Source organism: Indicator indicator, chromosome 30, assembly GCF_027791375.1.
Source record: "Indicator indicator isolate 239-I01 chromosome 30, UM_Iind_1.1, whole genome shotgun sequence".
NCBI classification, from domain to species: domain Eukaryota; kingdom Metazoa; phylum Chordata; class Aves; order Piciformes; family Indicatoridae; genus Indicator; species Indicator indicator.
The window spans coordinates 12,260,693-12,272,823 of NC_072039.1; the positions used below are offsets into that span (position 1 = coordinate 12,260,693).

Below are 12,131 nucleotides of genomic sequence, written 5' to 3' on the forward strand. Positions count from 1 at the left end.
GGGAACCCTGGGGAGTCCCAGAGGGGCTGTACTGAGTAGGCCAGAGAGGTTCTCCTGCCCCTCTGCTCTGCCCTGCTGAGGCCACACCTGGAATATTGTGTCCAGTTCTGGGCCCCTCAGTTCAAGAAGGACCTCAGGGAACTGCTTGAGAGAGTCCAGCACAGAGCCCCAGAGCTGCTGCAGGCAGTGGAACATCTCCCTGAGAGAACAGGCTGAGGGAGCTGGGGCTTGGAACAGGGGAGCCTGAGGGCTGCCCTCATTGCTGGGGATCAAGATGTGCAGGGCTGGAGCCAGGCTCTGCTCAGGGATGTCCAAGGACAGCACAAGGGGCACTGGGGGCAAGCTGGAGCAGAGGAGGTGCCAAGGGAACAGAAGGGAAAACTTTGTCACTGTGAGGGTGGCAAAGCCCTGGAGCAGGCTGCCCAGAGAGGTTGTGGAGTCTCCTCTGGAGACTTTCCAAACCCCTCTGGATGTGTTCCTGTGTGAGCTGCCCTGGGTGACCCTGCTCTGGCAGGGGGTTGGACTGGATGATCTTTCAAGGGCCCTTCCAAGACCTAACCTTTTGTGACTGATGGAGAGAGTGGCTACAGCAGAGGACAAGAGATACTGCATTGGGCTAAACCAGCACTGCCCTGACAGGGCCACAGCAGAATGAAACAAAAACAGAAAGCAGAATTGTGAAACAAATCCTGACCCTGAACAATTCCATCTTTGTGGCTTTGGGGTTTTTTTTGTACCAAAAAAGTCATTAGTTCATTGTGGACTGATAACTGGAGCTGTACACTGAGTTATTTATGTATCTGGAGAAGGGTTCTGCTCCCACAGGCCTGTTTTTGGGGATTAAAAAGAGCACACTTCATGATTTAGCAACATAAATGTATCCATTTGGGAATGCCAGGGGCTCCCAGCTCTTCCTGGGATGTGTTCACCCCATCAGGCAGCTTTGCAGACAAAGTTGCAGTTGCAGAGACAATCAGGCTGAGCAGTCACCAACCCTGCCTTGTCATTTGCAACTCCCTTCCAAAGCTCCTGATCTCAGAGGAGGGTTCATGAGGTTCCCTCCTTCTGGGGAGTGCAGAGAAGAGCTGAAGGTGAGCACAGAGTGCACAGGCTTCAGCTTTTGTGAAAGAAATTCCTCCCCATGAGGGTGGTGAGAGACTGGCACAGGTTACTCAGGGAGGTGGTGGAAGCCTCATCCCTGGAGGTTTTTGCAGCCAGGCTGGATGTGGCTGTGAGCAACCTGCTGTGGTGTGAGGTGTCCCTGCCCATGGCAGGGGGGTTGGAACTGGCTGAGCCTTGAGGTCCCTTCCAACCCTGACAGTTCTGTGATTCTAAGAAGGAACTCAGTGAGGTTTGCCAGCAAGGTTGGATACTGCTTCAGTTGGGTTTTGCCTCTTACACCCCAACATGAAACACCTTGGCCAGGAGAAGATGGCCCTATCAGACCTGCAATGTGTGAGCTCCATGCCCCATGCCTCTAAAGCAGGAATTCTCACAGCTGGTGGCAATAGTTCAGGTCCGTCCTTCTAACTCTTTGATCCCATTTTAATTTTTTTAATTCTGACAGAGAAAGCAGAAGAGAAGTTTGATTGTGGGGCTGGTCAGAGACAAGTCTGCAGAATGAAGCATCGAAGGAGAGAAGAGAAATCAAGAGCATTCAAAATCTCCATGCACACTTGGAAAGGAAGATGGCTTTGGAGGAGTCCTGGGATTAGGGCAGGGATCATAACCCCTGTAATCAACACTGGTGAGGCCATACCTCGAATCCTGGGTTCAGTTTTGGGCCCTTCATTCCAAGAAGGGCTGGAGCAGGTCCAGAGGAAGCTGGGGTAGGGTCTGGAGAACAGGGCTGGGGAGGAACAGCTGAGGGACCTGGAGGTGCTTAGTCAGGAGATGAGGAGGCTGAGGGGAGACCTTATTGATCAGTTACACACTCCCCTTTGCCCAGAAGTGAATCCTGCTCTGACATTCCCTTTCCCATCTCCGGGTCAGATCCTTCAGCACTTTTCCCTCTGTACCAAAAGGATGGAGCAAAGCAGCCTCTGCTACTTGAGAAGCAGCAGCAAAGGTTCAAAGAGCTGCCTGCTGCTGCTCTCCCAGGAAGAGCCTTGGCAGGAATGGAGAGTTGTGTCTCAGGAAGGGGCTCTGAAAGCCTAGAACATGCCTGGATGAGCAGACTGCTGGCAGTCAAGGGGGGAAAACACCCCCACAAAACAAACAGCTGTATACATTGCTCTGCACCCACCACAGGAGTTTGTGGTGTAACTCAGCACACACAGACACACACTGCACAGGGAAGAGCTCAAACACTGCCAGTGCCCTACAGGCAACATTCACCTACCCATGGGCTGCCCAGCTCTGCTTCTGGCACTTTTCACACAGCACCATGCAACACACATCCTCCAAGAGGAGTCTTCCAGAGAGCTCAGCATGGCCCTTGGTGCATTTCCAGTGCCACCAACAGCAAAACCTCATGTGATTTTTGACTGAAAGCTCAGCATCTCTGAAGCTACTCCCTTGATACAGATTTATTTTGGCAGTGAAATGTTGCCTTCTACATCCAAGTGCTAGGAGAGTTTGGATTAGTGAAGGAGACTTTTTGCAACTCTCCAGGTTTTACTTTATTACAAAATTTAGAGCAAGCCCATTTGAAGGCTTCCTCTAAGTTCACACTTCCTCTGAAAATCATCAATTCCTGTTTCAGGATGTACAGGATGCAAAGACTGCTGGAAGAGAAGCCAAAGATGAGCACTTTAGCCAAGACGATGGCTTCAGACACGGAGAAAAATCATGGAAACAAACCAGTAAGAGAAAAAACCCAAAACACTTCATTAGACCTAATAGCAGAGACTATTGCAAGGTGGTCAGCAGGCAGCTGTAGCTTTCCTCCTTACCTCTGGAGTGTTTTTCTTGAACTCACGACTTTGCTCGATGAGTTTTTTCCTGGACTGCTCACTTTCATCTTGCCGGTTGGCCAATATTGTTGCTGTGGCATCAAGCTCTCTCTGTCAGGGGGAAAAAAGAGAACAAGGACTCTGCTCAGAAGTTTGTTCCTCACAGGAATGAAAAGAAAAGCTCATGTGTACATCCCAGAATGGTAAGGGTTGGAAGGGACCTCAAAATATCCATCCGATCCAACTCCCTGCCAGAGCAGGGTCACCCAGGGCAGCTCACACAGGAACACATCCAGAGGGGTTTGGAAAGGCTCCAGAGAAGGAGACTCCACAACCTCTCTGGGCAGCCTGCTCCAGTGCTCTGTCACCCTCACAGTGACAAAGTTTTCCCTTCTGTTCCCATGGCACCTCCTCTGCTCCAGCTTGCCCCCAGTGCCCCTTGTGCTGTCCTTGGACATCCCTGAGCAGAGCCTGGCTCCAGCCCTGCACATCTTGATCCCCAGCAATGAGGGCAGCCCTCAGGCTCCTCTGCTCCAAGCCCCAGCTCCCTCAGCCTGTCCATCATGACATTCAGAACAGACAGACAGTTGGACTACAGGATACAAAGAGCCACGCTTCCAAAAACTGGACCTCCTAAACTGCATCCTCCTGATTCCATTCTGCAACCAAAATAGAACCATTTACCACTAAATCATTCCTGGATTTACCATAATGTTATACAGGACAGCAGCAGTGGCCTAATGATTTGAATCCAGAATCCAGCCCCTGGACATATTCTGTCCAGGTTTATTGCCACCTGCCTGCTTTTTAGAGATCCTGGATTTTCCCTTTTTGAGTTAATTTTGTTTTTCATGGAGTAACTCCAATACAGGGTCAGTTACACTGCAGCCTAGACTGGCTGTGCTTCAGTCACTCTTAATTTCTCCTGACAGACTACACACAACCCCACACTGGCACTGCAACGACCTTCCTGCATCTAAGTCTTTATTTGAATACAAAATGATCTTTTCCTACTGCTGGAATATCCTCCTCTAAAACCCTTAGCAGGGATCTCCATTTCCTCCCCAAAACACTGATTGTTAATCATAGAAGGGACCTCCAAAGCCCATCCAGTCCAATCTCCTCTGCAGCCAGCAGGGACATCCTCCACCAGATCAGGCTGCCCAGAGCCCTGTCCAGCCTCACCTTGAATACCTCCAGGGATGGGGCCTCAACCACCTCCCTGGGCAACCTGTTCCAGTGTTCCACCACCCTCATAGTAAAGAATCTGTTCCTCACATCCAATCCTAATCTGCTCTGCTCTAGTTTGAAGCCATTGCCCCTCGTGCTGTCACTGCAAGCCTTTGCAAACAGTTTCTCTCCACCCTTCTAGCAGCCCCCTTCAGGTACTGGCAGGCTGCCATGAGGTCTCCCCAGAGCCTTCTCTTCTCCAGGCTGAACACCCCCAGCTCCCCCAGCCTGTCCCCCCCTAGCAGAGGTGCTCCAAGCTCCTGATCATTTTCATGGCCCTCCTCTGGACCCTATGTCCTTCCTATATTGAGGGCTCCACACCCAGACACAGCTGATGAATGCCAGATCATCTTCCAACAGCTTCCGCTAGGCTGAAGCACAGGCTCAGACCATGGCTGAGTTCAGATGCAGGATCCCCATTCCCAGCTTCTTCACTCGGTGCTGTGCTTCCAAATGCCACCAGAACAGACTGAATGGGCCCCTTAGAGCACAAACCAGCAGCTCTCCATGTCTGTGGCACATCATTCCTTTTACGCAGGATTTCCACCTCACATGAAAGAAAGAGCAGCCAAAGACTAAGAGGACTGAAAGGGGATCTGAGCAATGTTCAGCTGGAGCTGAAAGAGTGTGGGGAGCAAGAGGCTGGGGCCAGACTCTTGTTAGTGGTGCCCAGGGACAGAACAAGGGGCAATGGGCACAAACTGGAACACAGGAGGTTCCACCTGAAGAAGAGGAGAAAATTAGAATCATAGAATCATAGAATCAGTCAGGGTTGGAAGGGACCACAAGGATCATCTAGTTCCAACTCCCTGCCATGGGCAGGGACACCTCTGGTGTGAGGTTGCTGGAGGTCTGGAACAGGCTGCCCAGAGAGATCACTGGAGAAATTCCAACACCACCTGAACACTGGGATCCTTGACAAGCTGCTGTGGGTGCCCTGCTTTAGCAGAAGGATTGGACTGGATGATCTCCAGAGATCCCTTCCAACTCCCACCTTGCAGGGATTCTGTTGTCTATGTGGTAACCTCTGGGGATTATCTAGTGAGGGCTCCTGCACCCTCACACCAAACCATTTTCTCCTCATCTTCAGAAGGAACCTCCGGGTTTCCAGCTTGTCGCCCTTGTTGCCCCTTGTCCTGTCACTGGCCCCAGCCTCTTGCCCCCCACAGCTCCTTTAGCTCTTGCTGAGCATTGCTCACATCCCCTCTGGGGCTATTCTTCTCCAGGCTCTCAGCCTTTGCTCCTCACAGAGCTGCTCCAGGCCCCTTAGCAGCTTTGCTGGACTCTCCCCTGGACTCTCTCCAGCACTTCTCCTTCTTTCTTCAACTGGGGAGCCCTGCACTAGACCCAGCAGTGCAGATGTGGCCTGCCTAGGGCAAAGTGACAGAGGGATGTCATCTCTTGACACCACCACACACAAAGCTCACAGCAGAAGTGAAGCAGATTTGGTTAGTACTGCATGGTCAGCCAAACTGTCCTGGTCCTGTGCAGTGGGTCACAGACACCTGGCAGCAGAATTTGGTACCCAGTATAGGGAAACAAAACAAAAGAGAAGAGTTCCTATTTTTGCAGAGGTGTTAGAGACAGCCTCGGACAGCAGAAGCTTGTGGGACAGATGCTAAAACCACAGTTCTGGAAGGTCCAAGGAGGAAGGTACAGCACCAGCAGACAGATGCTGCTCCTCAGATACTCTGTGAAAAAGCTCAATCCCAAATTCTTTGTGGCATTTTTGTACAGCCCCATCCTGCAACTTTAAAAGGACTGGATGTGCTTGACATGACTCCAGTTTGACCTCTGCAGGCAAAAGAGAAGCTGCCTGCAGCTTCCAACTCAAAATGGCTCAATAGCTTTCCCATCCTTTAGGATGATTACCATGAAACTAAGAGAAATTACTGGGTTTTTTTAATAACTGTATGGACCATGATGATCTTAATCCTTGGAAATAAGCTAAATATGACAAATGGATTTGCAGCTAGGCAGCATGCTGGAGCCAGTGACCTAAATATTGCCACTGTAATGCTTTAAAAAAACTCTCTATTTCTGACTTGGAGGGAAAAAAAAAAAGGCAAAGCAAAACAGGGCAATATGTCCACCAGATCTTGGTTTGGAATTCTGTAACATATGTGAAATCTATTGCAGAAAAGTGGGAAACCCTTAACAGTTGGATAAACCACATTTGAAATTCATCCCAGCTAAGTTTATGCAAGAAAAAAGAGCAGCAGAACCCAATGTGGTTAAGCAGTGCTCTGAAGAGCAATGTAACGGCTAAGCAGAAGGCTCTGCACAAATATAAACAATCTGCTAGGGCCAGCAGCTTGGGAGGCTGCACTGGAAAGGGAAGCACTCCTTTAACAGCAAGCAAAGCACAACACAAATCATCAAGCAGGGGAATTGCAGCAGCCCAAAGAATCAAATTGCTTTGCTTTGTGCTACCGAGCAACCCCACTTCAAATCATTAAGGCCTTTAAGATCCAGTCCAACTGTAACCCAATTGCCATGGCCACTAAACCATCCTGAAGCACCACATCTGCAGCTCCTTGAACCCCTCCAGGGATGGGGACTCCACCACCTCCCTGGGCAGCCTGTGCCAATCCCTGACCACTCTTGCAGCAGACATTTCTCCTCATCTCCAACCTAACCCTCCTCTGGCACCATTTCAGGCCATTTCCTCTCACCCTATCTCTTGTTATTTCGTAGAAGAATCCAACTCCAGCCTCCTTTGGTGGAATTGTAGAGAGCAATAAGGTCTCTCCTCAGCCTCCTCTTCTCCAGGCTGAACACCCCCAGGTCCCTCAGCTTCTGCTCTTATGACACCCTCCAACCCCCTCACCAGCCTCCTTGCTCTTTTCTGGACACCCTCCAGGACCTCAGTGTCTTTCTTACACTGCGGCACCCAGAACTGGACAGGTGGAAACAGAGACTTTTAAAGACTTCTTCCAAGCTTGGAGACAAGGAAGTACAAGAGCTGATTAAAAATGAACTCTTCCATATTCTGTGCTAAGATGAACAGTCAGGCAGCAAGTGAAGAACAACCTTCTCACCCTCACTGCTTGACTGGCACCAATGCCACAATGCACTTACTACAGACACATCTCCATTGCTTCCAGAAGTCCTCCTGGGACGGGCTTGAGAATTTCTCACCACAACATTTCCTGATGTTACATCTCAGGTACAGACATGGCCAAGGAGAAATGCCAGCATGTGACCACACCAAACTGGGTGATGTTGTGGGCTGAAGGCCAACAGCTCAAGGTCTTGCCTGGCATTTATGAACAACAGATAGAGTAAGATTCAATCCCAGCTGAGGAGCAGCAGATATCTAGCCCCATATAAAAGATCAGACACAAAAGGAGACACTAAATTGTCAAACTACATCATAATGAACAAGCCCCAAATCAAAACCATTTGGAAAATTGCTATTTTTTTTTCCCTTGGTTATTTGATCTCAACCATGTACAATGCAAGTTCCATTTATTTAAACCTAATAATAAAGGTGATGAGACACTGGAACAGGTTGCCCATGGAGATTGCCCCCTCCCTGGAGATGTTCCAGGCCAGGTTGGATGAGTCTTGAGCAACCTGGGCTGGTAGGAGGTGTCCCTGCCCACTGAAACATCTTTAAGATCCCTTCTAATCCAAATCATTCCAGGATTCTATAAATAATCACTGGATTACAACCCACAAGCACTGACAGCAGATTTTTTACACTTCTGTGACTTCATCTCAGAAGATATGCCCATTTTTGTGAAAATTCAATGTGGCCAGTGCATTGTTTCTGCAAGCATGGAGTAAGGAGCCCTGAGATTTCAATGTGCTACACAACACTCAAAGCCATGCACACTTCCCAAGCTTTGCAGCCACTCTGTGAGTAGCTCTTAACTGTACAGACAGACATGTATGGGAGAGTCAGAGTGCACCAAAAACAGATGATCATGGCTCAGTATTTTTTTCCACACCTCTGAAATCAAAAAATATTCCAATAAAGAGCAAGCAGAGCCCAGAGCTCAAAGGTGTTGCAGTGGTGGCCTGACTAGAGAAAGCATTCAAAGCCTGGGAGCTTTAGTTCCTCTGATCCAACACTAGCAACAAACATTCTGGTCAAAAGCAGCCACCAGAATTAGCCCCGGAAAAATAGGAGTCACTATTTGGAGCACATTTTGAGAGAGAGGAAGCAGGACCATTACCCTTCCCCTTGTCCCAAAGTCCTGTGGATTTAGGGCACACAGTTCATGCTGCTCAAGCCACAGATTTAAAGATCTCTCTGCAGGCTTCCTCCTTTGACACATTTCATAGAATCACAGAATGTTCTGGGTTGGAGGGAACCTCCAAAGCTCATCCAGTCCAACCCCCCTGCAGTCAGCAGGGACATCCTCCACGAGATCAGGTTGCTCAGAGCCTTGTCCAGCTTCACCTTCAATATCTCCAGGAATGGGGCCCTGGGCAACCTGTTGCAGTGTTCCAGCAGCCTCCTGGTGCAGAACTTGTTCCTAACATGGGCTCATGGACTGAAGGTGGGAGGGAGGCAGGGGGGGAAAGGAGACAAGAGTCTTCTACCCTTACATGCAGGAGTCATTAAAAGTAATCCTCAGAAAGCAAACATCAGAAGGTTTATTCCATGCAGTATTGTGCTGGTTCAGGCTGGGACAGGGTTAATTTTTCTCCCAGTAGCTGTGGTTTGGATCTGTTCTGGAACAAGTGCTGATCACAGAGGGATGTTTCAGTTACCACTGAGCAGATTTTGCTCACACAGGGTCAAGGCCTTCTCTGCTCCTCACCCCACCAGCAGCAGGCTGGGGGTGCACAAGGAACTGAGAGGAACACAGCTGGGACAGCTGACAACAACTGACCAAGGGATCTTCCGGACCACATGGCACCAAGCTCAGCCTGCAAAGCAGGGGGAAGAAGGCTGGAAGGCAGTGAGCAAGTGGCTGTGTGGGGCTGAGCTGCTGGCTGGGGTTAAGGAGAGTCAGGCTGCCACACACTGTAACCATCAGGGCTGGCATTTCCAGCCTCTTCTCAGCTCTCCAGGAGCTGTCCCTGCTCATTCTGACTCTGCCACCCCTGTATCACACACTAGGATGGCATAGCTGCACAGGGAGCCTCAGCAAGACTGCTAAAAACACCTCCCAGCTCTGCCCCCCCTGATTCCTGCTGCACTGCATCAGTTCCCAGTTCAGATGCTGCAGCACTACACAGATATCCAGCTCCAACCCCCTGCCATGGGCAGGGACACCTCCCACCAGCCCAGCTTGCTCAAGGCCTCATCCAGCCCGGCCTGGAACACCTCCAGGGAGGAGGCAGCCACAGTCTCCCTGGGCAACCTGTGCCAGTGTCTCCCTACCCTCACTGTCAAGAATTTCTTCCTCATCTCCAGTCTCAATCTCCCTTCTTTCAGCTCAAAGCCATTGTCCCTCATCCTGGCACTACAGGCCATTGTACAAAGCCCACTTCCAGGCTTGAAGCATCCACAACTTCTCAGGGCAACCTGTTCCTGTGCCTCACCACCCTCATGGGGAAGAATTTCTTCTGAATTTCTTCTTAATGTCTCATCTAAATCCAGCTCCTTCCAGTCTGAATCCATGACCTCCTTGTCTCTCCATGCCTTTGTCAGAAGGCCCTCTCCAGCTCTCAGTGCTGTGTTACCACAAAGCTCTGACTCTGGAGCAAGAAACACAGATGACAGCTTTAGTGCAGGCTGATTTTTTTTTCTGGCAGACTCCTAGTCCTGGCCACAGTGCCCAGGCTGTGCCTTCAGAAGCCTGAAGCATGGCTGCAGATGCTAACAGGACATTGTCACCATCACCCTCATTTCATTTAGCCCAAAAATAGACAAATCACAACTGGGACAGACTGGGAATTTTCTGCCAGTAACAATTTCCCCCCCAACTTTCCTGGGTAGTGAAGAGATTTCCCTTTATCATCATTTCAGTCAGCCAGGTTCTGTGATCCTCTCCAGCTGAAAGCAGTGGGTTCATGCTCCTCCTCTCTCAGATGTGTCTCTGGGATGCATCACGGCTCTCAGTGGAGCTTTTTGCCATTTTTAATCTCCTATGAAAGGAAAAATTCTAGGTGCAGCAACACTACCAATGTAGGAGCTTCTGGCACAACTCTCAGAGCTCACAGCCTGCTTGGCCTGGGGAAACTTCACCTTTCCCTAACTGACACATGAGGCACTTGACCCTGCAGCCTGAAAGCCCCCAGATTTCACCTGTCCTGAAGACTACCTACTGATGGAATATTGCTGAAGTGACGAACTGCTTTGCCAGCTTGATCATAGAATCATTTAGGTTGGAAAAATCTTCAAGATCATCAAGTCCAACCACTAACCCTACTCTACCAAGTCCACCACTAAGCCATATCCCCAAGCACCACATCTACCCAGCTTTTAAACCCCTCCAGGGATGAGGACTCCACGACCTCCCTGGGCAGCCTGTTGCAGAGGCTGATAATCCTTTCAGTGAAAATTTTTTTCCTCCTGTCCAGACTAAATCTCCCCTGGTGCAGCTTGAGGCCATTCCCTCTTGCTCCGTATCACTTGTGCTTGGGAGAAGAGACCAACCCCCACCTAGCTCCAATCTCCCTTCAAGTACTTTATATTCATAGAATGGTATAGATTGGAAGGGACCTTAAAGCTCATCCAGTTCCAAGCCCCTGCCATGGGCAGGGATACCTCCCACCAGCCCAGGTTGCTCAAGGTCTCCCTGCAGAATATGGAAGATTCCTCTGGAAAGCCAACCAGGATGTTCACTGCATAAAGCTCTAGGTCACAACCAGGACAGCAACCACAGTGCTGACCCTGGGAATTTCTGTTGCTGTCTATTTTGACTGCAAAAGACCAGCACCAATTCTGACCTGAATGTGCTCAGAAAGGTAAAAGAATTCCAGTTTGGATTGGAAGTGACCTCCAAAGCTCATACAGTCCAACCCCCCAGCAGTCAGCAGGGACATCCTCCATTAGATCAGGTTGCTCAGAGCCTTGTTCAGCCTCATCTTGACTATCTCCAGGGATGGGGCATCAACCATCTCCCTGGGCAACCTGTTTCAGTGTTCCAGCAGCCTCCTAGTGTAGAACTTGTTCCTCACATCCAATCTGTACTTCCTCTTCTCTCGTTTCAAACCACTGGCACTCATCTTTTCACTGCAGGCCTCTGCAACCAGTCTCTCTGCAGCCTTCTTGTAGTCCCCTTCAGCTACTGGAAGGCTGCTCTAAGGTCTCACCAGAGTCTTCTCTTTCCCAGCCTGAACAGCCCCAGGTCCCTCAGCCTGAGGAGACTTCATGAAGAAGTTTCATTTCAGGGAAACAAGTTCATGGCTGCTGGTGCTGTGAACCCTCCTTTGCACACCAACAACAGCAAAGAACAGAGTTCAGCAGGAGCACAACACCTCAGCAACCACCATCCCTCTGCCTCACAGCAGTGAGTGCTGAGCAAATACCAAAGCTAAGAGCAGAGAATCTGCTTTTTACACTCCTGGAAAGAAAGAAACAAACAATCCATCACAAGCCATAAGCACTAAACAAACCACACTGACTAGGAAGCATTTTGCCATCTGGCAAACTGAAGCAGCTACCTTTTGCACACAGAGTTAGTTGGGAAATGTCACTGCACACATTTTTTTTCCCTTCACTGAAGTAATCTGACTCCAAGTAAGTTTTTAAACAAGCTTGAACTGGAAGACATTTTCTGCTCTGTGCGGGGCTTGTGGACAGTAAGCCAACGTGTGTGGTGGCCACCACGGAAAGCAAAGGGCAGACAGGAAGAGAGGTGCTGCTGTAGCTCTCAGTAAGAGCCCTTAACTGACAGGCTCTAAAGGAAACAAAGAAAAGGGGAAAAAAAAAAAAAAGTTAGTTGTGGCTTGGTCTGTTCCCAGGAACACCAACCCCTGCCACAGACATAAGCAGAGCCACCAAAAAGCCTTACAGGAGGGGAAAGCCAGAACTGGCCGTGCAAAAGCAGCTGCTATCAGCATGAACCACTCACAGGAACACCTCCACAGCCCCAAACGTGC

General features: G+C 49.8%; 1 protein-coding gene across 6 annotated transcripts in view; it reads right to left on the minus strand.

Annotated features, from left to right (window-relative positions):
* Positions 1-12,131, minus strand: part of CUX1 (cut like homeobox 1) — a 384,575-nt gene that overhangs the window by 317,277 nt on the left and 55,167 nt on the right. For 5 of the 6 annotated variants that reach the window (XM_054394425.1, XM_054394427.1, XM_054394424.1 and 2 more), the window contains exon 2: positions 2,895-3,005. The exons of the other annotated variant lie outside the window; for it this stretch is intronic. In XM_054394425.1, coding sequence (XP_054250400.1) covers positions 2,895-3,005 — 111 coding nt within the window. The remainder of the gene's footprint in view (positions 1-2,894; positions 3,006-12,131) is intronic. 6 annotated transcript variants of the gene reach the window in all.